Source organism: Balaenoptera ricei, chromosome 13 (assembly GCF_028023285.1).
Source record: "Balaenoptera ricei isolate mBalRic1 chromosome 13, mBalRic1.hap2, whole genome shotgun sequence".
NCBI classification, from domain to species: Eukaryota; Metazoa; Chordata; class Mammalia; order Artiodactyla; family Balaenopteridae; genus Balaenoptera; species Balaenoptera ricei.
The window spans coordinates 41,759,279-41,786,322 of record NC_082651.1 but is presented as its reverse complement, the minus strand read 5'-3'; the positions used below and the strand labels follow the sequence as shown (position 1 = coordinate 41,786,322).

The 27,044-nt window shown below is 42.2% G+C and overlaps 1 protein-coding gene and 1 long non-coding RNA gene across 6 annotated transcripts in view; one reads left to right on the top strand and one right to left on the bottom strand.

Moving 5' to 3' along the window:
- Positions 1–473: 473 nt before the first annotated feature.
- LOC132376958 (uncharacterized) lies at positions 474–17,285 on the bottom strand. 2 transcript variants are annotated; one of them, XR_009506482.1, is made up of 4 exons: positions 17,201–17,285; positions 16,989–17,091; positions 16,013–16,168; positions 9,741–9,862 (listed from the first exon to the last, which is right to left on the bottom strand). It is a non-coding gene; the product is annotated as an uncharacterized LOC132376958 (long non-coding RNA). The 2 variants fall into 2 exon arrangements; XR_009506483.1 differs by lacking the exon at positions 9,741–9,862 and adding an exon at positions 474–1,251 and having other exon boundaries at positions 16,989–17,279.
- A 125-nt stretch (positions 17,286–17,410) lies between these two features.
- ZNF638 (zinc finger protein 638) overlaps positions 17,411–27,044 on the top strand; it is a 147,739-nt gene continuing 138,105 nt past the window's right edge. For 2 of the 4 annotated variants that reach the window (XM_059943020.1, XM_059943018.1), the window contains exon 1: positions 17,411–17,562. In XM_059943020.1, coding sequence (XP_059799003.1) covers positions 17,447–17,562 — 116 coding nt within the window. In that variant the 5' untranslated portion in view covers positions 17,411–17,446. The remainder of the gene's footprint in view (positions 17,563–27,044) is intronic. The other 2 variants (XM_059943017.1, XM_059943016.1) reach the window with 1 other exon arrangement.

Genomic DNA, 27,044 nt, shown 5'->3' with positions numbered 1-27,044 from the left:
CCTATATTTGTAAATTCTGGCTTTTTCTCTCAGGAAAAGCTCTAGGGTAGTGATTTTCAAAGTGTGGTCCAGGGACCTCTGTGGGTCCCTCAAACTCTTTCAAAGAGTCTGGGAGATCAAAACTATCTTCATAATACAAAAACATGGTTTGCCTTTTTCACTCTCATTCTCTCACAGTTTTCCAGAGGCAATGTGATGTGTGATATTGTAACAGATGGATGCAGAAACAAATATGAAAACCCAGCTGTCATCTATTAAGCCAGACATTAAAAAGATATTCAAAAATAAAAAAGAATGCCACCCTTCTCACTTATTTTTGTCGTGTTGTGGAAAATACAATTTTCATAAAAATATGCTACTTATGTTAACATATTTTTATTGTTATTTTAGATCATTTCAAACTAAACATTTAAAAATTTATCCATTTAAATTTCTAATACAGTAAATATTCAAAAGATGTCATCCACATAGACAAAAGTTCTTTGAGGTCACCAATAATTTTTTTTTTTTTTTTTAGCCGCGCCGTGCGGCATGCAGGATCTTAGTTCCCTGACCAGGGATCGAACCCGCACCCCCTGCAGTGGAAGCCGGAGTCTTAACCACTGGACTGCTGGGGAAGTCCCCAAGGTCACCAATAATTTTTGAGTGTAAAGGGAAACTGACACAAAAAGTTTGAGAATCATTGCTCTAGGGACTAAATCAGAATCAGAGTAGGAAGTATTAACTAGTTTGTACTCCTGTCCTGTCACACAAGACGACTTGCCTTCCCCTAAAGAAATGATTTATGTTCAGAGCTCTGAATTTTTCCTTGTGCTGTTCTCTCAGTTTAGAATGTCTGTTTCCTTTTCTTTGCCTGTCAGAACTCTGCTCGTCCTTTAAGACATCTATAACCCAAATTTCACGGGCTTAAGGTGATATAGGTCCTCAGCTGCCCTTCTCAGAAGCTGCCCAGAATCAAGGGTGCTTATGCTCCTTCCCCAGTCTCTTTCTTATTTATTGTCTCATAGTTTCTGTGGGTCAGGAGTCTGGGCTGGCTTAACTGAGTCCTCTGCTTCACAGGCTGTAGTCAAGGTATCAAATGGGGCTACGGTCATCACAAGCCTCAAGAGGGAAATGATTTGCTTCCAGGCTGACTCACATGGTTGTTGGCTGGATTTAGTTCCTCACTGGCTTTTGGCTGGAGGCCTCCCTTAGTTCTCTGCCACGTGGGGCTCACTGACATGGACGCTTGGCTTCATTAAAGCATGTAAGCTAAGGAGGCAATAGAGAAAAATCCAGTAAGATGAAAGTCTGTTTTTTGAATCCCCATCATGGAAAAAAAATTTGCAGTATTCTATTTGTTAGAAGCAAGTCACTAGGTCCAGCCTTCGTTCAAGAGAAGCAGAAACACAAGGGCATGAATAGCAGGGTCATTGAGGGCCATCTTCAAAGATAGCTGCCTCACTCATTTTCCCAGATAATGCACCTGAAACTCAGTGAGGTTCAATAACAATAATCAAGGTCACTCAGTTAGTAAATGGCAGAGCTGGATGTGAACTTAAGTCTTTCTGACCCCACAGCTTACCTCTAGCACTTATTTCACATATTCTTTTTTTTTTTCTTCTTTTCAGGCAAGTCTTTATTGGGGCTCCTGCTGCAGCAGCGGGGAGCGAGAACAAACAACAGGTTCCCTTGCTTGCTCGCTCCCTGAGGCGGGGGTGGGGTGGGGGGGTGAGCTTATTCCTTACATAGGGTGAGGGTAGGGGTGTGTCCAGGGGTCAGGCCGGAGGGGTGGCTTAGGTGTTTTGCCCACCTCTTAGGTGGTGTTGTGTGCCCTGCAACACGCCGAGCACCCTGCTTTTTCTCCTGGCTCTTCAAAAGCGGTAGTTGGGTTTGTTTTTTTTTTTTAAGAAATTCACGTTCTTTTTTTATTTATTTATTTATGACTGTGTTGAGTCTTCGTTTCTGTGTGAGGGCTTTCTCTAGTTGCGGCAAGTGGGGACCACTCTTCATCGCGGTGCGCGGGCCTCTCACCATCGCGGCCTCTCTTGTTGCGGAGCACAGGCTGCAGACGCGCAGGCTCAGCAATTGTGGCTCATGGGCCTAGTTGCTCCGCGGCATGTGGGATCTTCCCAGACCAGGGCTTGAACCCGTGTCCCCTGCATTGGCAGGCAGATTCTCAACCACTGCGCCACCAGGGAAGCCCGGTAGTTGGGTTTTTGATCTCTTTGTATCTTTTGTCCAGAATTTGCTCCAACTGCACATGCATGCAGTTGTTTTTAGTCCCATACAGTTTCTTTGTATTCTGTTGCTGGAGAACAGCACGTGCAAGCACTGCAGCAAAGGGTCCCGGGTCCCAGCCTGTCTCACTCCCTGCTGAGAGGCTCTACACGCTTATTCTTTTTTAAAAAATACTTATTTATTGATTGATTTATTTATTATTTGGCTGCACCGGGTCTTCGTTGTGGCATGGGTGATCTAGCTCCCTGACCAGGGATCGAACCCGGGCCCCCTGCATTGGGAGCGTGGAATCTTAACCACTGGACCACCAGGGAAGTCCCTACACACTTATTCTTTTTTTTTTTTTTAACCTCTTTATTGGAGTATAATTGCTTTACAGTGGTGTGTTAGTTTCTGCTTTGTAACAAAGTGAATCAGTTATACATATGCATATGTTCCCATATCTCTTCCCTCTTGCGTCTCCCTCCCTCCCACCCTCCCTATCCCACCCCTCTAGGTGGTCACCAAGCACCGAGCTGATCTCCCTGTGCTATGCGGCTGCTTCCCACTAGCTATGTATTTTACGTTTGGTAGTGTATATATGTCCATGCCACTTTCTCACTTTGTCACAGCTTACCCTTCCCCCTCTCCATATCCTCAAGTCCATTCTCTAGTAGGTCTGCGTCACACTTATTCCCGTCACGCTTACTCTTAAGGGGTAAAGGCTGAAGGTCTCTTCTGAAACTTCTTCCTGCTGGACAGGGATCTGCTGCACAGATCCTAGCCTACCCTGGAGGTGTAGAAGTCCCTTGCTGACTGTTCCAAGGACCTGTAGGGACCTGGGTTGAACTCCTTGAGCCATCATGAGCCGTACTTCAAACTGTTGGAGTCTAAAAGACACGAACTTAATCAAAAGGTTAAACAAACAGGGGCTAAAAAGGAGAAGAACAACAATAGCTATTAAAGGGCCTAGAAAGGGAAGCAACCAGGGTAACTTTGGGAGGGTTTCCTTAACTGTTGACCAGACAGGGGGCGATGTTGCCCCTGCCAAAAAGCCATTCTGCTTGGTGTATATTTTTGTTAACCTCGGGGCTAAAGTTTCACATGTTTCTCAATTTTTAGAATGGACGGTCTGGACCTGTTGGTCCCAGGTCTCCTTCTTGGACCGAAAAGTCTTACTCACAGGTTTACAACAGTAGGAAAGACAGCGGAGTACTAGGTGAAATATGGCATAAATCAGTATGACTGAAAAGAAAAGGGTTAGAAGAAAATGAAAACCTCCTGCCAGAAAGTTTTTTACACCTTGTGGTATCCAAGAGAACAAACTAGAGAGCGAGTTTTCAATTTCCCCACGCATATTGAATGGCAAGAGTTGGTGGTTACTTGTCTGCTGAAGCCAAGTGGCTTGCTGTCGAATTTTCTCAATGTTGGTTTCTATTTGGTATGGGCATAAGGGCTGCTTTCTTTACCTCCCGATCTGCCCTGTTGTTCCCTTGGGTAATTTGAGAATTTTCCTTTTGATGTCCGTGGTAGTAAATGACTGCTACTAGTTTTGGTTTTTGAGCCGCTTCTATGGGATGTAAACTCTTAGCCCCATATTTTACAGGGGACTTTTTTTGGATTTAAAAGTCCTTTTTCTTTCCAGATAGCTGCATGGGCATGTAAAACAACGAAGGCATATTTCCAGTCTGTACGTATGTTTATATTATCTTTTACCTAAGGTTAAGGCTCGATTTAGGGCTATTAGCTCAGCCCTCTGGGCTGAAGTGTTAGGTGGCAAAGGTTTTGCTTCTATAACAGTATGCCCTCAGTAAACCATTCTTCCTCAGGGTTTTCTATGGCCTGGTCTGTTAGATCAGGCCTACGGCATAAACATGGTCAAGGGTTTCAAGGCAGGAATGTGTTAGTTCTGGGCTTTTCCGCCGGCATTAGTATAGCTGGGTTGAGGGTGTGGCAAGTTTGTTTGTTTTTTTTTAAATTATTTATTTATTTATTTATTTATTGGCTGTGTTGGATCTTCGTTTGTTGCAAGGGCTTTCTCTAGTTGCGGCAAGCGGGGGCCACTCTTCATCGTGGTGCGCGGGCCTCTCACTATTGCGGCCTCTCCTGTTGCGGAGCACAGGCTCCAGACGCGCAGGCTCAGTATTGTGGTACACGGGCTTAGTTGCTCCGCGGCATGTGGGATCCTCCCAGACCAGGGCATGAACCCGTGTCCCCTGCATTGGCAGGCAGATTCCCAACCACTGCGCCACCAGGGAAGCCCTGTGGCAAGTTTTGAATGTTAGTTCTGGGGAGTCAAGGAGTGAAGCCTGGTACCTAGTAGGGCGGCCTCCAGTTAGCCAGTGGTGGCCTTTAATCTCCAGAATCCCTTGTACTTGATGAGGGGTCTGGACTTCCAGTGGCTGTCCAAAGGTAAGCTTGTTAGCTTCTTCCACTAATAAAACGGTGGCAGTTCCCACCTGGAGGCAGCCAGGCCAACCTCGGGCCACAGAATCTAGTTGTTTGGCAAAATAGCCTATATGTTGAGGAGCTTCTCCTAGCTGTTGTACAAGGACCCCTCGGGCTGTCTCCTGTTTTTCAGCTACGTACAAGATAAATGGCTTTTTTTAAACTGGGGACACCCAGAGCAGGAGCTCTGGTGAGGGCCTGTTTGATATTATTAAAAGCCTCTTCTTGTTCCCCAATCCAAAGTAATGGTTTTATATCTGGGTCTTTAGTGGCTTCATATAGAGGCTTAGCCATGAGTCCGAATTCTGGAATCCAAATTCTGCAAAATCCTGCCACACCTAAGAAAGTACGAAGATGTTTTTTTGTCTTTGGGGTGCTTAGGCCTAATATAGCTTGTTTTCTATCTGGAGATAACTGTCGACTTCCAGGGCTTATAATATATCCCAGATATTTAACCTGTTGTTTTGAGATTTGTGCCTTTATTTGGGAGACCCTGTAACGCCGGGTCTCAAGGAAATTAAGGACTTCAGTGGTATTTTGATCTGAGGCTCCATGGAGGGGCTACATGTTAATATATCATCTACGTACTACAGAATGGCCCCTTCTTTTAGGTGTATTTCCCTTAGTTCTTTTTCTAGGGCCTGGGCGAACAAGTGTGGACTATCTCGAAACTTCTGAGGCAATACTGTCCAGGTACATTGTTGCATTTGGCCTGTGTGGGCGTTAGTCCACTCCAAGGCAAATAGATACTGAGATGAGGGATGAACTGGTATGCAAAAGAAGGCATCCTTGAGATCAAGCACAGTAAACCATTTGGCATCTCCAGGAATCTGGACTAATATATTATAAGGATTGGCCACAAGGGGATGTATAGGGACCACAGCCTCATTTACTGCTCTAAGGTCTTGTACCATTCGATATTCCCCATTTGGCTTAACAACGGGCAGAATAGGGGTATTGCATTGAGACGGACAGGGCACTGGGAGGCCATGTTTTAAGAATTTATCTATGAGGGTTTGCAAACCTTTTTTTGCTTCCAACTTTATGGGGTACTGTCTCTTGTTAGGATAAGCGACTTCTGGCTTAAGGCTAATTTTTACAGGTTGGACGTTTATAACCTTCCCAGGGATTCCTTTGTCCCAAACTGCAGGGTTTACTGCGTGTAGAATATGGCTGTTAATAGGACCTTGTTCTTCCAGCTGATTTGTCTTAGTCAGAATCAAGAAAAAGGGTTGCTCAGGACCTCCTAATCATAATATGGCTCCGAGGCAGCACAGAAGATCTCTCTCAGTAGTGGGGTAGGACACTCAGGCACAACTAAAAAGCCATGTGTGATCAAATGCTGTTCAGATTGACAAGTGAGCCAGTGAAGAAACGGGTGGAAGGCTTTCCATCAACACCAGTCACAGTACAACTTTTGGAGGAAACAGGCCCAGTGTGAGAGATCAGGACAGAGTAAGTGGCTCCCATATCAATTAAAAAACTGGTTTTCTTACCTGCCACCTTTCTCAAGGATCACCCAGGGCTCCTCGATGGAGATAGACATCTCGTTGTGGGGAGCTGTCAGAATCCCCGGGCTGCCTCAGTCGTCCAGCATGGCTGTCTCAGGAGTGGGAGCCCCCCTTCCTCTTCAGGACTGAGGACAATCCCACTTTCAATGACCTTTTTGTTTGCAGACTGGGCATGGACCAGGGGGTTCCTTTTGGCACTTTTGGGCCCAGTGGCCGGTTGACTTACATTTGAAGCATTCCCCCTTGCTGTTTTACCTCCAGGCGGTTGGTTAAACTTCCTTGGCCCCCTTGGGTTGTCCTGAGGTTGCAAGGCATGGCTGACAGCTATGGCCATCAGTTTAGCTTGAGCGCTGGCCTGCCTGTGTTTACGTCGGGTTCTCTCTTCCTCCTCAGCTTGATCTCGATTATTAAATACCCCAGAGGCCCGCTAGGAGTTGGTGCATTGGGGTTTGTAAGCCTAATTGTAACTTTTGGAGTTTCCGCCTAATATCAAGGGCAGACTGGCTGATAAAATGTTGTCCCAGCAGGGATTGATCCTTGTGAGTGGATGGATCAATGTTAGTAAATTTTCTAAAAGCCTTCACAAGCTGCCCCTGAAAGAGGGTTGGATTTTCTTTTTCTTCTTGGGTCACTCCTTTAACCTTTTCATAGTTAACTGGCTTTTTGATACACTTTCTCATCCCTTCTAATACACATTGGATCATGTGCTTCCTGACTTCTGTTCCCTCTCAGGAATTATAATTCCAACAGGGCTTCTGATTTGGGACTGCATCTCCACCTATAACAAAATGTTGGGATTGGTCCCTGGCAAGCTGGTCACCATGCCCCTGGGCTGCTGCCCAAATTCTCTGTTTTTCCTCAGGGGTACAGCAAGTAGATAGGACTATTTGGACATCCTTCCAAGTTAAATCAAAGGCCAGAGTTAGGGCCTCAAACCCTTCAACAAACTTACTGGGGTCTTCAGAAAACCTGCCCACTCTCTTTTTGCATTGGGCTAAGTCAGTTAAAGAGAAGGGCACATGTACTCCGATTGTCTCTTCACCATTTGCCACTTCCCTAAGAGGGCATAATTTTCCCGATCCTGGGTGATAGGAAGTTCCATTACAAGTTACCCTGGAGGGACTAGTCTCTCCTCCCTGGGGTAACAGAGGGTATAAAGGGACACAGGGAGGCGGAGTTTGGGAGCCGTCAGAGGGATCTGGAGAAGTAGGTGTCTCTGGGGAAGTAGGAGGCTCTGGAGAAGCAGGTAGCTCTAGAGAAGCAGGGGAAACCTGGTTTACCCCCCTGAGAATTGGGGAAGGTTAGAAGGAGATCATCTAAAATGTCGAGTGCTTTCTGATTCCCCAGGCTTTTGATTACAGGAGCTGCTTAGAGCGGGGTTTTGGTAAAGGACCATGAAGGCTTAGACATAATGAACCTCAGTCCATTTTCCCATCTGTGACAGTAAAGATCCAATTGCAAGATGGTATTGTAATTTAGAGGTCCATTTTCAGGCCATTTTTCTCCACCCCCCAACTTATATACAGGCCAGGCAGTGTGACAGTAGAGTTTAAGTTTTTCCCTTTTCAGCCCATCTATTTTTTAAATTTCCGATTTTTAAGGATACATTCCAGAGGTGTTCCTTCTGGCTTAGAAGAGGATCCTCCCGTGTTGAGTAACCTGCAACCAAGAGCGCTCCTAGAAGTGAAGTCTGGCATCTCAGAGACATTTTACCAGGAGGCTTTTGTTGGAAGGGGGTCAGAGTGTCCCCCGAATTCCCTTCTTACCTAATGGGATTTTGAGCATCCTCTACTCTCCCATTGCCTAATCAGATGTCTCTTGTCATCAGGCCCTTGTGCAAGGGGTCCCTGATAGGGGTTATTTGAACCAGTGCTAGTGCATTGCCAGGGCTCTCCTTGAGGGGGATCTGTTGTCTATAAAGCTTGTGTCCTGTAACAGTTTTCCCTGTGTTGGGGTGTATTCCTCGAGACTGAACATCTACAAAGCCTAGGATGTGGGCTGCTTGGATAATGGCTGCTTGGAAGTGGCCAGCCCAATAGGTAGTCTGTAACAAGGTATAAGCTGCCAAGGCCTGGAGTGAAGAGGGTCCTAGAGGTGCAAAAAGGAACTCCTGGAGGAATTGGAGTTGGGTGCAATGGAAAATGCCATGGGGGTCAGGACCTGAGGGCCTAGAGGTGAGAGTATTCCCACAGGGGATTTTTTGGACATAGAGCAAGGTGAGAGACTAGACAGAAGAAGAACCCAAAACCCTTTCCCTTATCTTTTTGGTGGCTGTGATAAAATTGGGGAGAGCCTGATGATTCCATCTCACATAGGCAACAGTGAGTTTGGACAATGTTTCCCATATAATTTAACATACCAAATGAACCCTATTAGGTTCGGATCTCTCTTTGGGATATTCCAGGGGCCCCCTGAAGCACCCCAAATTTAACTGGAAGTCAAAAGAATTTCAATTAGAATTTGATATTTAGAAAGTCTGTCAAAAATCTCAAAAAGTTTTAAAACACCTGGTCAGATAGAATCGTAAGTCGCTGTGAAGGAATTATTCCTTGAGCTAAGGTGAAAAAAAAAAATTTCAAAAATAAAAACAGATCCCTTAAAGGCACAGAAACTCACACAATCTGATATCAAAAGCAGCATTCCAGGAAATCTTTGTTCTCTTATGAGAGAGAGAAACCAAATCCAGTCTTGCATCAGCCTACTTTTAATAAAATCCATTTACCTAATTAAATTTAATCCAACCTTAGAAAATCCTGACCACATACAAAATTCTTTTCTCAATGTTCCTTTTCTGTGAACTTTCTGCAACTTTCTGTAGCCATACTTTATCCCTCATTCTTTCCATTTAGAAACAGCCAGCTTTAGGACAAAATCACCTTTTTTTCCCTTTCAACAAAATATAATTCCATTCCTCATACCTTCTTTTCTGACACATCCTACTTTCCTTAAGCAACCATGAACTGTCTTTTTCATTAGCATTCTATAGATTGGTAGAGAACATCTCAAGGTGTCACCAAAGAGTTTCCCTCTCACAAGAAGACAAAAGTGGGTAAATTTAGACCTGTTTAGCAATTAAAGTTCTCAACATTTTATCTTATTTGAAATGGTCTGGATATTCAATGACTTCCTATCATTTAACTTAATTTAAAGTTACCAAAATTTGGAGGGATTGTTTTAGATGGACGTTTCCAAAACATAATTATTCCTATAGAGTTTACCAAAAAGTTCTTATCCCAGTTATATTTACTTAATAAGTTAATAATACCAGGTAATTTTCCCTGTTGACAAATTTCATAACAAAAACAATATGCACTTACTGACTTCAGTAACCCTAGGTACAATAAAAGTATTATACTTAATGTTGATGGCTCTAAAGACAGGTCTGTATTAATTAAACCCACAAGCTTAAGTTAGCTTTAATACCAGATATTAATTCAATATTGAGTATTTCCCAGATCACATGAACCCGAAATGTATTCTGGTGAGCCTCTTTTATATTTCTGAGAATGTATGTAAGTGCTTGATTTCCTTTAAGCAAATTAAATACAGCTCATTTACAAGTTTATTTTTATATGAAGACAGACAGAACCAGAGACCTCATAGTTTTCCTGCTTGAATTTAAAATGGCTCTGTTTTTTCTTCTTCAGTCTGGGGGACTACAGATGAATCAGGTAGTTCCTGAGAGCCCAGGCAGAATAGTTACACTGCAAAGGCAGAGGAGAGAGATGCAAGCTCTTCCAACCCAGGCACAATAGTTACATTGCAAAAGCAGAGGAGGGAAAAATGCAAGCTCCTGTCTTTTTTTGTTTGTTCTTTAAAATCCCACCAAGTAACCCAAGGTTGGAGTTTCAGGCAGTGTGGGCTGCATTTATATTTCAAGGTTTAAATACTCCACCATGCCCACAATTTCGACAGAGACTTGCAGAAGCAGGTGGACAGACAAAACTACGTAAAACAAAGATACCAATGGCAAAAACTTAAAGACACAAACAAGAAGTTTTCAGGATAAAGGGGACGGCAGTGCAGGTATAAGGATCAAGGGAGGGCTTCCCTGGTGGCTCAGTGGTTAAGAATCCGCCTGCCAATGCAGGGGACACGGGTTCGAGCCCTGGTCCTGGAAGATCCCACATGCCGCGGAGCAAATAAGCCCGTGCGCCACAACTGCTGAGCCTGTGCTCTAGAGCTCGTGAGCCACAACTACTGAGCCCACATGCCATAACTACTGAAGCCCGCGTGCCTAGAGCCCATGCTCTGCAACAAGAGAAGCCACTGCAATGAGAAGCCCGCGCACCGCAACGAAGAGTAGCCCTGCTCACCGCAACCAGAGAAAGCCCGCGCACAGCAACGAAGACCCAACGCAGGCAAAAATAAAAATAAAAAATAAATAAAAATTTTTTAAAGAAGGATCAAGGGAGAGGTAAAGGGAGGAGGGACAGATAAGACTGAAAAAGAGAAAGAGACAGCAGGAAAATAAAGGTGAGGCTACTGGGACGATAGGACTTCCAGCCACTACAAGATATGAGGTTTAAACCTCTATCACTCTCATAAATCTCCTATCAGGGAGAGCCTGCTGGACCAGGGTCTGCATGGTATGAGGCGAGCCTCTCCCACCTCTGCTTGTTACCCGTCAAGGTGAGCCATTGCTGGCCAGAGGGAGCATGGTCTCACAAGCTGAGAGGAGTGATGCGGTAGCTGCCCGATGTCCACTCTCCCGGAAGGAGAGGACAGAAGTAGGAGAGGACAGAAGTAGGAGAGGATCGAGAGAGGAGAAGCAGAGAGATATCAGGAGAGGGAAAAGGACAAAGGGGAAGGGAAAAGCATTGCCTGAATGAGGGTACTGAGGCCCCCAGGGGCCAGGAAGGCAGACTTACCAAATGCGGTGATGCTGAAACAAGAGGTTCAGGTTGCCACTTGTCACCCTTGGGGAGGCTGCATTCAGTGGTCCTGGAGATGCCCAGATCCTCTCCCCAAAAGGTGACAACATCCCCACATTAGGCGCCATAAATCTGACACCGACCAGGGTTCTTGGCCTTCCCCAATCAATAGAAATTGACCTGAGGCCAGACAAGAAATTCAGGCAAGGCTTTACTGGGGCCCCTGCTGCAGCAGGGGGGAGCTTGTTCGGTTCATTTCATATATTCTTACCTTGTCACTTGGCTATCTCCCTTATTCAACTGAAGCCTTATTAAGGGCAGGGAATGCTTATGTTCCTTAAAGTGACAAAACTGTTGGTGAATAGATGGATGGATGAATACATGAATCAGTTAAAATAGTCCATATGTCGGAACTGTGCGGACAGAAATTGCTGAACCAGGGTTCAAGATAAAACAGGACTGTAAAACAGAGCATGGGTCCAAGTGGGAAGGGAGGAGAGGAAATGAGCAGAGGAGCATCCCAGACACACTGCTGACCCCTTGGAGTTTCTCACATTTTTTACCTTCTTTGTGAAACATAGCCTATGTTTTGGTGAACAGAGGCAAATCCTGAATATTACCAGAATTTAGACAGAATGGCTAAGAATGCTCAAAAGGCATTCTGAATTAAGCTGCATCTACTTCCCACCCCAAATGTACTTAACCTGTGTATTTATATGTATTTAACTCAGAAATGTCCTAACCTATGTCACTGTGCTGCTTAAAAGGGGAAAGAATGGTAGCAGCCAAAATATTTATGCTAAAAGAGGCAGAAGGAGCAAAAAACTTCACGCAAATCTGAATGTTTGGATTATTTCTTCACCTCACAATAACTGAGTTATTAACATATTAATAAAATATTGCCTGCAAAAGGTAACATTTCTAATAACCCTGATTTTATTGGTGGATATTTTGATATATATTTTATCCATGTAGTTCCATCGTTCCTGCTTTTTATGGAGCCTCTGTAAGATGCTTTCAAATATGATGCTATGCTATTGAAAGGGGATTGGCTTCCGCCACGCTTACCAGTTAAGTGAGAGCTCTCTGAGAAATAGTTGCTGGACCTATCACTTCCTTTCTTCTACTGTACACTTCGATTTTATGTTTCTTCTGGTCAGGGTCTTGTAGAAGGCACAACTGAAGAACTGAGTAGAAGCAGTAATAGTGCAGCCTCTTATATGAAGGGGAAGAAACTAGCAGTCAAGAAATCCATAGTCTGGGACTGTTTGTGACATCTGCACTTAGAGCTGGACCGAAAGTATTAACCCACTTTACACAGCAATCATCACAAAGAACTCTTTCTGAAAAGTGGGAATGGGATTAACAACACACCTGAAACATAAATTTTTGAAGTTATTCTGTTGACTAGATCAGTGCAATATAGGAATCTACCCTAGAGAACAGTCACCTAACCAGTGGTACTAGCTTTTGTTGTTTGCCTAAAAATATGAGCATAGCAGCTAGTTGAGCAATTCCTCCATGGCCTGAGTACCTAGAGACATAAATTTAATGGCTAAGCCCTGGAGCTCTAACTATCTGACTGTGCCATTCTAATTTCCAGTTCTGTTAATTCAGCAAGGAAACTTACAGAAAGTTATCTGTCTCCAGAAAATCCTACGCTTATGAAAACGTTTACACACTTCCGCGAGATCCTGTAAGCTTGCTGGTATTACAGTGTTGAGAGTCGTTATTTGGAAGCTTAGTCTTGAGAGGAGGAGGACCAAAGGTGACGGTCTCTGCAGTTTAAGCATTGTACAAGTAGCGGCTTCCTGATAGTGGAGCTGTGCATTTAAAAAATTCTGCAGTCGTCAGAGAGAAAATATTTTTTTTTTTCTGCAACTTTTGCTTAAGTGCTCAGGTTGTTACTGTTTATAGGATTAGGTAGGTCATTCACCATTGTCAAGTTACATTTGCAATTGCTGAGCAAGACTCCTTTAGCCATAAAACTATGCTAACCTCTCCAGGACATTCATTCCTTAACTCTTTGCTGACAGTACACAAGTTATCATATAGCCTGCATGGGAGCGTGAGGTACAGTTCTATTTTCAGCTCACCCTCTGGCTTGCTCTATAACCTTGGCAAAATCACCTCTAGGCCTTGTGCCACAGACCTGCCATCTATCTGTCAGTTTGGGCTGGTTAGTAACCCTCCTCTGGCTAAGTCAGTGGAAACGATGAATTCTGAAGTTGGGCAATTAAGAACTTTGATGTGCCCACTGAGAGTCATTTACAATATTAATTCTTTTCTCTGTGAACTTTTCTCACAGACCAGTTCTTGAACATTTGTTCATGTTTTTGCTCTAATAACACTTCAACAAACACACAGAACAATTTTTCTAAAATTGGACAGCCCAACTACATTCCTTCCAGCTCTGCTGCCAAGAGAGAATGGATGTTAATTTTTCCATCTTACCTATTCATTTCCATTCCCCCCAGCCATTATCCACAGTGTACCTGAACATCACTTCCACTGGATTTTGCTGTGGCAGGGGCTTAGCCATGATCCATTCGTTCTGTTTTAGTCAGTGGATGGGGATCAATATTGTTAGAACAGATGAGAATTTTTTCTTTTTAAATTCATACATTTAAGCCTCTCCTAAACGTAAAACACCGACATTTACTTCATGTTATCTTCTCATCCTTATGTAAGGCACATGTCAGGTAGAGCTTCCCTTCCCTCTGTAATCTAAATAAGGTCTTCCCGAACATCCAATCTGGGCATGTAGAGCCATTCCCAAGATTACCGATAATTTCTGAGAGACTCACTTTCTTCTATCTTCCCTGGCCCTGAGCCCCTGTATCCAACGGTGCTGTCCTTTCACTATTCCAACTGCCTCAACTTCAGTCTCTTCCTCAGTTTCTACAAAACTCCACTCACACAGAGCTTTAGTGAGGTTTTCAGATTTGAGAAAACAACTTAAAATTTATATATTAGACACTCCTATTCCTTTAAAAGTCCCATTTCCCACCCAGTCACCAGAGACTTCCCACCAACCTTTAGTCAATGCAGCAACCCAGACTTTTCCTCCTCTCAAATCCTCTCTCCCATCCCTCCCTTGCTTGGCCCATCTCTTCTCCCTCCTCTCTCGCTCTCTCACAGGAGCAAAAATAAATTCCCCCCGTGTTTCCAGGCAGAGCAGCTTTTCTTGTGTTGTTAGGGCTTCTGCTCATACCCATGTTTTCAGAGTCTCACCTTATACCAGAAACAGCTTATGAGGATATTTTCCCAAACACAGTTGTTGTTTTTTTTCCTAAGAAGAATTCTGGTCCCATTTATTACTAAATTTCCTCCTCTTTATACTCAACAGTGTACATGTATTTATGTACAGTCATTAGAGTTTAGAAACTAATTTGTATTCTACTTTCTCATTATTTTGGATGTACTTTTTCCCATTCATTAATGCAGTCCATGTTTGCTACTTTACTAAACACCCTTCCAATTATCATGTATTTGAGTTATTTCCAGTTTTATTTTGTTTTGCATCATGAATAGTATTGCTATAAACATTTAGTGAAAATTGATTTTTCTCATTTGGATTATTTTGAGGTATCCCCAAATGCGGATTATGGAACAAATATGAATAATTTCATAGGTCTTGTGTTTTGCCTCAGTACTTTCAAAGACAGTTGTCCTAGTAAATAATTTTATCAGTTTAGGAGTTTAGCCATTTTTCTTAGCTCTGCCAATATTCTCCTTTGTATTTTCAATTAGCCTTGCAGTAAGGTTAATCATTTCCCCAAGATTAACTTCTCTGAGTTTCTTCATGTATGAAATATTTTGTCACATACTGTGACCTCTTGTTTAGTGAAGTCTGTGTATTGGTTCTGTTTTTAACACTTTTTTTGAGATATAATTCACATACTGTATAATTCATCCATTCAAAGTATATAATTCAATGAATTTTAGTATATTCAAATAGAACTATGAAACCATCACCACAATAAATTTTAGAACATTTCATTACCCCACAAAGAAACCCTGTACCTCTGGTCATTACCCCCAATACCTTCATCCACCTCCAGCCCTGGGCAACCATTGATCTTTCTGTTTCTATAGATTTGCCTATTTTTGGATATTTCATAAAAATGGAATCATATAATATGTGGTCCTTAGTGACTGGCTTCTTTCACTTAATGTTCTCAAGGTGTTTCCATGTTGTAGCATGTATTACTCCTTCATTTATTGAAGAATAATATTCCATAACATGAATATATCATATTTCTTTATCCATTCACCAATTGACAGGCATGTGGGTTGTCTCTACTTTTTGTCTACTATGAATAATGTTGCTATAAACATTCATGTACAAGTTTTTGTGCGTACATTTATTTGGGAGTATATATGTAGGAGTGCAATTGCTGGTAACTCTATGTTTAACTCTTTGACTGTTTTCCAAAGTGGATGCACCATTTTACATTCCCACCAGCAGTGTAAAAGAGTTCTAGGGAACTTCCCTGGTGGTACAGTGGTTAAGAATCCGCCTGCCAATGCAGGGGACACGGGTTCAAGCCCTGGTCTGGGAAGATCCCACATGCTGCGGAGCAACTAAGCCCGTGCGCCACAACTACTGAACCTGTGCTCTAAAACCCATGAGCCACAACTACTGAGCCCACGTACCAAGACTACTGTAGCCCGTGCACCTAGAGCCTGTGCTCTGCAACAGGAGAAGCCACCGCAATGAGAAGCCTGTGCACCGCTGCGAAGAGTAGCCCCCGCTCACCACAACTAGAGAAAGCCCGCGCACAGCAACGAAGACCCAACGCAGCCCAAAAAAAAAAAAAAAAAAAAATCAAATCCAGTATGTGTAAAAAAAATAATAAATTAAAAAAATAAATAAATAAAAGGGTTCTAGTTTCTCCGCATTCTTGCTGTATTAGTTTACTAGGGCTGCCAAAACAAAATATCACAGACAGGGTGGCTGAAACAACAGAAACTTACTTTCTCACAGTTCTGGAGGCTGGAAGTCCCAGAACAAGGTATCAGCAGGTTTGGTTTATCCTGTAGTCTCTCTCCTTGGCTTGGAAATGGTCACATTCTTGCTGTGTCCTCACATGACCTTTTCTGTGTACATGCATATCCCTGGTGTCTCCTCCTCTTTTTACAAGGACACCAGGCATAGTAGGTTAGGTCCCCACCCTCATGACCTCATGTCACCTTAGTTACCTCTCTAAAGGCCCTATCTCCAAATATATATATTTCCAACAATTAAGAAAAAAGACTAACATTATTGAATAGAAAAATGGGCAAAGGATACAAACAGAATGTTTACAGAAAGGAAATTTCAAAAAATTAAGTTTGATAAATACTGTACAAAGAGATGTGGTGAAACAGGTGCCCTGATAAATTGCTGTAGGAGCATAATTGAAACAACAATTTGATGGAATACTGTGCAATCATTAAAAACAATGAAAGTTGTCCAAGATACAGTGGTAAGTGAAGAAAACGCAAGGTGGCAAAACTGTGTAGAGTACAGTGTGTGTGTGTGTATGTGTGTGTGTGAGAGAGAGAGAGAGGGAGAGAGGAGACTGAGGGAAGAGTAATGAGGATATATATATATATGTGGCACAGAGTCTTTCTGAAAAGATATGCAGGAAATTTGTTAACAGTGGTAGCCTCAGAGGTAAGAAAACCAGGGGCAGTGGATGATGGAAATTTCCTTTCATTGCATATCATATATTTTTGACGCTATTGAAAAATTAACTGTCACATATGCTATCTAGTCGTCTTTAAGGAATAAAGAAAAAGAAAATGATGCGTGGACTGTTCTCCACTGTGAATCATGGCCACTAGAATTCCAGGGTATCACGCCCTTTAGCTCTCACCTGGCCTAGATCTCCCCCATGCTCTCCTCTCCTCCATTGCAAAACATGACTTTTGATATTGGAATGCACCCCATGCGGGCTCCCCTAGTTACCTGTTTCCTTCTGCACCCGACTGTCTGGGAGACCCTCTAAAGTAGGGGCTGTTTCCCATTGTCATGCGTCCGCAAGCACTGGAGCTGGGCCTCGATAGGTGTTCTATAAACAGCACACGAAGAAATGTTTGTCTAAAAAGGGAAAGAAAGAGACCCCGCAAGATCAGAAACGTGTCCCGCACTTCTTAGACATTCACAGATCTGAAACCCACTATTCCACGCCGGGTCAAGTGGAGACCCGGACGCCTCTTGGTCGGCGGGGGAGGACCTCGGAGCCCGCGGCGTCGCTGGGAAGCCTGGTCCGCTCCGCCCCGCCCCTGGGTTCCTGCGCTCCGCGCCCATTGGCCGCCCTCGGGGGTGAGCGGCCCCGCCGCGCGGTTCCCTGCGCCCTGGGGCCGAAGGGGCGGTGTGCGCGGAGCGCGGAGAGCTGCGCGGATGCTGCAGGAGCGCCTCCGGCAATGCCCCGGCACCGCGTTCCTGCCGGGGCTACAAACCGGGCGGCAGCTGGGGCCGCGGCGCCGAGCTACGTCTCCGCGACTGCCGCGGCGCCGCCGGTTGCGGACTCGCTGAAGCGGTGAGCGCTTCCTGGGCTCCCCGCCCCTTTCTGTGCTCCGGGGCAATTGGCAGTGGGTAGGTAGGCAGGGGCGAGCGGGCCGGCAGGGTCCGAGCCAAGGCATTGTCGCGTCGCAGGGTTTGGACCCCGCACCCCACTCCACCCGGTGACTGTCACTCTCCAGTCGTCTCGTCTTTAGCGCTAAGCAAGTTGTGTTTGCGGAGGCGCCCAGCCGGTCGGCTAGCAGTGGAACGCCTCACGGGCACTTGTCACTCGACTTCGCTGTCCCAGTAACTCTTCTCGGATCTGGACAGGCTCCGTGGACGCGGCGCTGCCCGGGCAGGTCTTAGGAGATTCCGATTATGTAAATAATCGTTGCACTGCGGGGTATTGGAGTCGGGGTGGGGTGAGGAGGGGTCGCCAGAGAGCCTAAGTTTCGCTTGAAGTCAATGAAATAGCTCGGATGAACTCAAGCTCTTTCTAAAGATTTCTCTTTTAAAAATTTACACCGTAGAATTGCATAATATGCTGTATTTCAGCCAAAAATAGTGTTTGATATCAAGGTAGTCGTTTAAAGGCAACACTGACACTTTTGTTTTCTAAGTAACACGTTTTGAGCTTTCTTTTCTTAGAGTAATACGTTTCTTTCATTAAAGGAATTTCTCAAAGTACAAAACAACAAAGGAAAGAAACCATGCGTCTCAAAGTACAGAAAAATAAAAGAAAGAAACCCTGCGTACCGTTTTGAGTCATCAATCTTTTTTTTTTTTTTTTGGAGCCATCATTTTTGAGGGATTTCCCCCCCAGTTTGCTTAGGCTTGTTTTCACCCGCAACCGCATACCCAGGCTCCAGATTTTGGAATGGGGTAAAAAGAGCGTGCGCCCCCTCCCGGCTCCCACTGGATAGCGGAGGGAAATCGGCCACGCCTCGCAGCCCCCCTCGGCTGCGGACTCGGGTCTGTCCCCCAGGAGCGGACGGCCGCCCGGCTGTTGATCGCAGCGGTCTGCGTGTTCCAAGAGTCCCCAGGAAGCCGAGCTGCACACCTGTTACGACACTGCTCAAGTCTCAGTCTGGGGGGCACTTCGTAGCAGCATCGGCTCTTTCTTTTCACCTTTGTGGCCTGAGTCTGTCTCCGGTCCTTACAGCAATTAAGTGAATTGCTCTGACAATCCAATACCAGTACTGTACTGCCCTCTCCCAATCTCTGTGGCTTTTGTTGCGAGTTGATGGGGGCCGGGAGTGAACAGAATGAAACACATTTTGCAGAACGCGTGTCATGCTTCTCGGCGCTGGTTTCCGGGTCCAAGTTCTGGTGGCATTGTTTCAGTCGGCTTTGCCCTTTTCCAAGCCCCCGTGGGTTAGTTTGAATCAAAAAGGAATGCTTATTTCTTAGCCCGTAAGGATGAGGAAAAGGGATTGCTGGCTTGAGAAAAAAGTGCTGGAATTTAGACTGCCTCCTTCCGAGATTCAGATTGTGGATTTTTAAAAATGAGGGCATGTTGGAGATTGGCGAATACTGAAATTTTTGTTCCTATTAGGGAGTTGGAAAATAGAAATACCTCTCTCTTTTATTCAGTAATTAGGAAAAGTGTAAGCCCTTTAAACACCCTTTAAAATTGCGAAAGCTTCTGTGGATTCTCTTGTAAAATCAAAAAGAACCCTTAATTTATCTTTTCTGTAAATCTTTTTTTTGCATATGCTTAAAGTACTTGGATTGTGTTTGGCCGCCCATAGTTGTCCGGATTCTGAGTGACTTCTTATCTGAACTTTAAGTGTATTTTAGGGAGGGGAGTTGAGGGAGCTGTAAGTGTAGTGAACCTTTACCTTTGGCTTCTGGGGACATTTTGTGGTGGCCAGGAAAACTTATTTAGTACTGATCTATGAGAATAGAATGGTTTAAAGAATTTGTTGGGGATTGCTCTTTTTGAAAAAAGTTACATTATGTTCATTATGATTTCTAGAATTGTATACTATGCTGTATCTCACCCCAAAATAATTTTTGATGTCAGTTGTAGTCATCAGAATGCAACAGTGACACTTGTTTCTTAAATAATAAGTTTTAAGCTTTATTATTTTATGGTAATACCACTATCTTTCGTTAAAGAAATTTTGCCAAATACAGAAAAAATAATGTATATTGTTTGAATCATCAATTTTGAAAGATTACTTTTTTCCTAATTTACTTAGGCCTGTTGCACCCACAGCTAAATACCCAGGTTCCAAATTCGGAATGGTGTTAATAGTGTTGAGTATGCAATTTGGGAGACTGGGGGCTTATTAAAAAATGTTATTTTTCTCCATTGAAACGTCAGCACCAGCTTAGACTATTACAGCATTTTCTCCTTAAAGAAAGGGATGTTGGGACTTCCCTGGTGGTGCAGTGGTTAAGAATCCGCCTGCCAATGCAGGGGACACGGGTTCCATCCCTGGTCCGGGAGGATCCCACATGATGGAGCAACTAAGCCCATGCACCACAACTACTGAGCCTGCGCTCTAGAGCCCGCGAGCCACAACTACTGAAGCCCACGTGCCTAGAGCCTGTGCTCTGCAACAAGAGAAGCCACTGCAATGAGAAGCCCGCGCACCGCAACGAATAGTAGCCCCCACTTGCTGCAACTAGAGAAAGCCGGCACGCAGCAATGAAGACCTAATGCAGCCAAAAATAAAATAAATAAATTTATTTAAAAAAAGAAAGGGATGTGATGATAAAATGCTATAATAATTTTGAATATTACAATAACTAACATTAAATGCTGAAGTTTTTTAATGGCAGTAAGTTGGAAGATTTTGAGAACTTAAGTCTTTCTGTCATCTCTCAGTGATGTGTCATTCCTAGAAGAGTTTATCATAGAGATCTCTCTTTGAGGCCTCAAGATTTTCTTTGCAGCATTCATGTAAGAGCTGTGATTTGATGTCAAGCCTGTCAACTTCTTTTTGAATTTTTGACATGTTACATGAGCAAAATTTTGCAGTTTGAGATTTGGGGATTTACACAGATCGAGTTAGTAAAGCATCCTTTGTCATTTCCCCTAAGTACCTTTTATTTTCTTTCCCATTAAGAGTTAATTAGGTTTTTGGAAGGCATATCACTCATACTTATGAAAATTCTTTAATATTTTAGATACATCTGACCCAGCAATTCCACTTCTGGGAATTTATTCTAAGGAATAAATTCCTTATTCTAAGGAATGGATATGTACACAGGGTCAGTTACTGGATGTTTGTTGCAATGTTGTTTATGATGATGGAACTTTGAAAAAACTAATTGTCCCTAAAAAGGGAAATGGTAAAATAATTTAAATCATAGAATATAATAATTCATACTATATATTAATACAATGTAAATCTATACAACCATTACAAATCATGCTGTAAATCTATACAACAATTACAAATCATGTTGTGGAAGAAACTTGACAAAATGAGAAAATGGTCATAATATCAGGGTAAAAAAGAACAACTTCTTTAAATTTATGAATATTATCCCATTTTGGGTCAAAGAAGTATAAAAAGATTGAATTGTAGTGAAGATAATACTTGATTCAGGCTTGCCACTTTGAGAGAAATTCTTCTGCATAGTATAGTGCTAGACTGCAAGAAGGAAAAAGGAAAGGCTATATTCACATATCTAGGCACTGAAACCATTCTATCTCTGAAATAATCATTGACTATCTAGAGATGAATGGGGAGTTTTCAAGTATCCCTGCTTATCCACAAGGTTTACTCTTTTTATTTTATTTGAGCCTCTATAATCTTATTATAGGTTAGTAGATTTACTGTTGTGAGGATTAAAAGACTGGCAAGTAGGCTCTCAGGTTGGCAGTAAGTGTGCAAGTTCAAAATATGTGATAAGATTGCACTGTATGTACATCAAAATGTTTTATCTCTGGAGAGATGGGATTTGGGGGTATTGTTTTCTGTATTTTCATTATTTCCCAAAATATTGAAAATTATTATATTTTAATTTTACATCAGGATAAAGAGGTATAACTTAACTTTTTAAAAATTATTTTCAGGTAGGCAATCATTTCACAGGGTTAAAGATCAAAAAGTTAAAAAACAGTATGCAATGGAAAGACTCCCTCTTTCCCCTGTTCTTCATCTCCTCAATTCCTATTCCTTCAATTTGCCTGCCCTGGGTAGTCATTATTACCAGTTTATTGCTTGTCCTCCAGAGATATTTCATGCATTTCCATATCAAAATAGATTTACATTTTCTCCTTCTTAGATATATTTGCAGTTTTCTTCCATTGCTTTTTCCACTTGACAGTGTATCGTAGAGACCTTTTTGTATCAGTATATACAGAGTATCCTCAATAAAAGTGTTTTTCTTTTTTTTCTTTGAATTTTATTTTATTTATTTTTTTATACAGCAGGTTCTTATTAGTCATCCATTTTATACACATCAGTGTATACATGTCAATCCCAATCTACCAGTTCACCCCACCACCACCCCCACCACCCCGCCGCTTTCCCCCTTGGTGTCCATACGTTTGTTCTCTACTTCTGTGTCTCAATTTCTGCCCTGCAAACCGATTCATCTGTACCATTTTTCTAGGATCCACATATATGCGTTAATATACGATATTTGTTTTTCTCTTTCTGACTTACTTCACTCTGTATGACAGTCTCTAGATCCATCCATGTCTCTACAAATGACCCAATTTCGTTCCTTTTTATGGCTGAGTAATATTCCATTGTGTATATGTACCACAACTTCTTTATCCATTCGTCTGTTGATGGGCATTTAGGTTGCTTCCATGACCTGGCTATTGTACATAGTGCTGCAATGAACATTGGGGTTCATGTGTCTTTTTGAATTATGGTTTTCTCTGGGTATATGCCCAGTAGTGGGATTGCTGGATCATATGGTAATTCTATTTTTAGTTTTTTAAGGAACCTCCATACTGTTCTCCATAGGGGCTGTATCAATTTACATTCCCACCAACAGTGCAAGAGGGTTCCCTTTTCTCCACACCCTCTCCAGCATTTGTTGTTTGTAGATTTTCCAATGATGCCCATTCTAACTGGTGTGAGATGATACCTCATTGTAGTTTTGATTTGCATTTCTCTAATAATTAGTGATGATGAGCAGCTTTTCATGTGCTTCTTGGCGATCTGTATGTCTTCTTTGGAGAAATGTCTACTTAGGTCTTCTGGCCATTTTTGGATTGGGTTGTTTGTTTTTTTATATTGAGCTGCATGACCTATTTATATATTTTGGACATTAATCCTTTGTCTGTTGATTCATTTGCAAATATTTTCTCCCATTCTGACGTTTGTCTTTTCATCTTGTTTATGGTTTCCTTTGCTGTGCAAAAGCTTTGAAGTTTCATTAGGTCCCATTTGTTTATTTTTGTTTTTATTTCCATTACTCTAGGAGGTGGATCAAAAAAGATCTTGCTGTGATTTATATCAAAGAGTGTTCTTCCTATGTTTTCCTCTAAGAGTTTTATAGTGTCCAGTCTTACATTTAGGTCTCTAATCCATTTTGAGTTTATTTTTGTGTATGGTGTTAGGGAGTGTTCTAATTTAATTCTTTTACATGTAGCTGTCCAGTTTTCCCAGCACTACTTATTGAAGAGACTGTCTTTTCTTCATTGCATATCCTTGCCTCCTTTGTCATAGATTAGTTGACCATAGGTGTGTGGGTTTATCTCTGGGCTTTCTATCTTGTTCCATTGATCTATGTTTCTGTTTTTGTGCCAGTACCATACTGTCTTGATTACTGTAGCTTTGTAGTATAGTCTGAAGTCAAGGAGTCTGATTCCTCCAGCTCCGTTTTTTTCCCTCAAGACTGCTTTGGCTATCCGGGGTCTTTTGTGTCTCCAGGCAATTTTTAAGATTTTTTGTTCTAATTCTGTAAAAAATGCCATTGGTAATTTCATAGGGATTGCATTGAATCTGTAGATTGCTTTGGGTAGTATAGTTTATAGTATAATTTTCACAATATTGATTCTACCAATCCAAGAACATGGTATATCTCTCCATCTGTTGGTATCATCTTTAATTTCTTTCATCAATGTCTTATAGTTTTCTGCATACAGGTCTTTTGTCTCCCTAGGTAGGTTTATTCCTAGGTATTTTACTCTTTTTGTTGCAGTGGTAAATGGGAGTGTTTCCTTAATTTCTCTTTCGTATTTTTCATCATTAGTGTATAGGAATGCAAGAGATTTCTGTGCATTAATTTTGTATCCTGCAACTTTACCAAATTCATTGATTAGCTCTAGTAGCTTTCTGGTGGCATCTTTAGGATTCTCTATGTATAGTATCATGTCATCTGCAGACAGTGACAGTTTTACTTCTTCTTTTCCAATTTGTATTCCTTTATTTCTTTTTCTTCTCTGATTGCCGTGGCTGGGACTTCCAAAACTATGTTGAATAATAGTGATGAGAGTGGACATCCTTGTCTCGTTCCTGATCTTAGAGGAAATGCTTTCAGTTTTTCACCATTGAGAATGATGTTTGCTGTGGGTCTGTCATATATGGCCTTTATTATGTTGAGGTAGGTTCCCTCTATGCCCACTTTCTGGAGAGTTTTTATCATAAATGGGTGTTGAATTTTGTCAAAAGCTTTTTCTGCATCTATTGAGATGATCATATGGTTTTTCTTCTTCAATTTGTTAATATGGTGTATCACATTGATTGATTTGTGTATATTGAAAAATCCTTGCATCCCTGGGAGAAATCCCATTTGATCATGGTGTATGATCCTTTTAATGTGTTGTTGGATTCTGTTTGCTAGTATTTTGTTGAGGATTTTTGCATCTATATTCATCAGTGATATTGGTCTGTAATTTTCTTTTTTTGTAGTATCTTTGTCTGGTTTTGGTATCAGGGTGATGGTGGCCTCATAGAATGAGTTTGGGAGTCTTCCTTCCTCTGCAATTTTTTGGAAGAGTTTGAGAAGGATGGGTGTTAGCTCTTCTCTGAATGTTTGATAGAATTCACCTGTGAAGCCATCTGGTCCTGGACTTTTGTTTGTTGGAAGATTTTTAATCACAGTTTCAATTTCATTACTTGTGATTGGCCTGTTCATATTTTCTTTTTTTAAAAGATTTTAATTTTAATTAATTAATTAATTTTATTTATGGCTGTGTTGGGTCTTCGTTTCCGTGCGAGGGCTTTCTCCAGTTGCGGCGAGCGTGGGCCCCTCTTCATCGCGGTGCGCGGGCCTCTCACTGTTGAGGCCTCTTTTGTTGCGGAGCACAGGCTCCAGACGCACAGGCTCAGTAGTTGTGGCTCATGGTCCCAGTTGCTCTGCAGCATGTGGGATCTTCCCAGACCAGGGCTCGAACCCGTGTCCCCTGCATTGGCAGGCAGATTCTCAACCACTGCACCACCAGGGAAGCCCCTGTTCATATTTTCTATTTCTTCCTGGTTCAGTCTTGGAAGGTTATACCTTTCTAAGAATTTGTCCATTTCTTCCAGGTTGTCCATTTTATTGGCATAGAGTTGCTTGTAGTAGTCTCTTAGGATGTTTTGTATTTCTGCGGTGTCTGTTGTAACTTCTCCTTTTCCATTGTTAATTTTATTGATTTGATTCCTCTCCCTCTTTTTCTTGATGAGTCTGGCTAATGGTTTATCAATTTTGTTTATCTTCTCAAAGAACCAGCTTTTAGTTTTATTGATCTTTGCTATTGTTTTCTTTGTTTCTATTTCATTTATTTCTGCTCTGATCTTTATGATTTCTTTCCTTCTCCTAACTTTGGGTTTTGTTTGTTCTTCTTTCTCTAGTTCCTTTAGGTGTAAGGTTAGATTGTTTACTTGAGATTTTTCTTGTTTCTTGAGGTAGGCTTGTATAGCTATAAACTTCCCTCTTAGAGCTGCTTTTGCTGCATCCCATAGGTTTTGGATCATCATGTTTTCATTGTCATTTGTCTCTAGGTATTTTTTGATTTCCTCTTTGATTTCTTCAGTGATCTCTTGGTTATTTAGTAACGTATTGCTTAGCCTCCATGTGTTTGTGTTTTTTACGTTTTTTTCCCTGTAATTCATTTCTTTTTTTAAAAATTTTTTTTTCATTAATTAATTAATTAATTAATTTGGCTGTGTTGGGTCTTCGTTTCTGTGTGAAGGCTTTCTCTAGTTGCGGCAAGTGGGGGCCACTCTTCATCACGGTGTGCTGGCCTCTCACTGTCGCGGCCTCTCTTGTTGCGGAGCACAGGTTCCAGACGCACAGGCTCAGTAGTTGTGGCTCATGGGCCTAGTTGCTCCGCGGCATGTGGGATCTTCCCAGACCAGGGCTCGAACCCGTGTCCCCTGCATTGGCAGACAGACTCTCAACCACCGCGCCACCAGGGAAGCCCCTGTAATTCATTTCTAATCTCATAGTGTTGTGGTCAGAAAAGATGCTTGATATGATTTCAATTTTCTTAAATTTACTGAGGCTTGATTTGTGACCCAAGATGTGATCTATCCTGGAGAATGTTCCATGCACACTTGAGAAGAAAGTGTAATCTGCTGTTTTTGGATGGAATGTCCTATAAATATCAATTAAATCTATCTGGTCTTTTGTGTCATTTAAAGCTTCTGTTTCCTTATTTATTTTCATTTTGGATGCTCTGTCCATTGATGTAAGTGAGGTGTTAAAGTCCCTCACTATTATTGTATTATTGTTGATTTCCTCTTTTATAGCTGTTAGCAGTTGCCTTATGTATTGAGGTGCCCCTATGTTGGGTGCATATATATTTATAATTGTTATATCTTGTTCTTGGATTGATCCCTTGATCATTATGTAGTGTCCTTCCTTGTCTCTTGTAACATTCTTTATTTTAAAGTCTATTTTATCTGATATGAGTATAGCTACTCCAGCTTTCTTTTGATTTCCATTTGCATGGAATATCTTTTTTCATCCCTCACTTTCAGTTTGTATGTGTCCCTAGGTCTGAAGTGGGTCTCTTGTAGACAGCATATAGATGGGTCTCGTTTTTGTACCCATTCAGCAAGCCCGTGTCTTTTGGTTGGAGCATTTAATCCATTCATGTTTAAGGTAATTATCGATATGTATGTTCCTATGACCATTTTCTTAATTGTTTTGGGTCTGTTTTTGTAGGTCCTTCTCTTCTCTTGTGTTTCCCACTTAGAGAAGTTCCTTTAGCATTTGTTGTAGAGCTGGTTTGGTGGTGCTGAACTCTCTTAGCTTTTGCTTGTCTGTAAAGCTTTTGATTTCTCCATCGAATCTGAATGAGATCCTTGCCAGGGAGAGTAATCTTGGTTGTAGGTTCTTCCCTTTCATCACTTTAAGTATATCATGCCACTCCCTTCTGGCTTGTACAGTTTCTGCTGAGAAATCAGCTGTTCACCTTATGGGAGTTCCCTTGTATGTTATTTGTCGTTTTTCCCTTGCTGCTTTCAATAATTTTTCTTTGTCTTTAATTTTTGCCAATTTGATTACTATGTGTCTTGGCGTGTTTCTCCTTGGGTTTATCCTGTATGGGACTCGCTGCACTTCCTGGACTTGGGTGGCTATTTCCTTTCCCATGTTAGGGAAGTTTTCGGG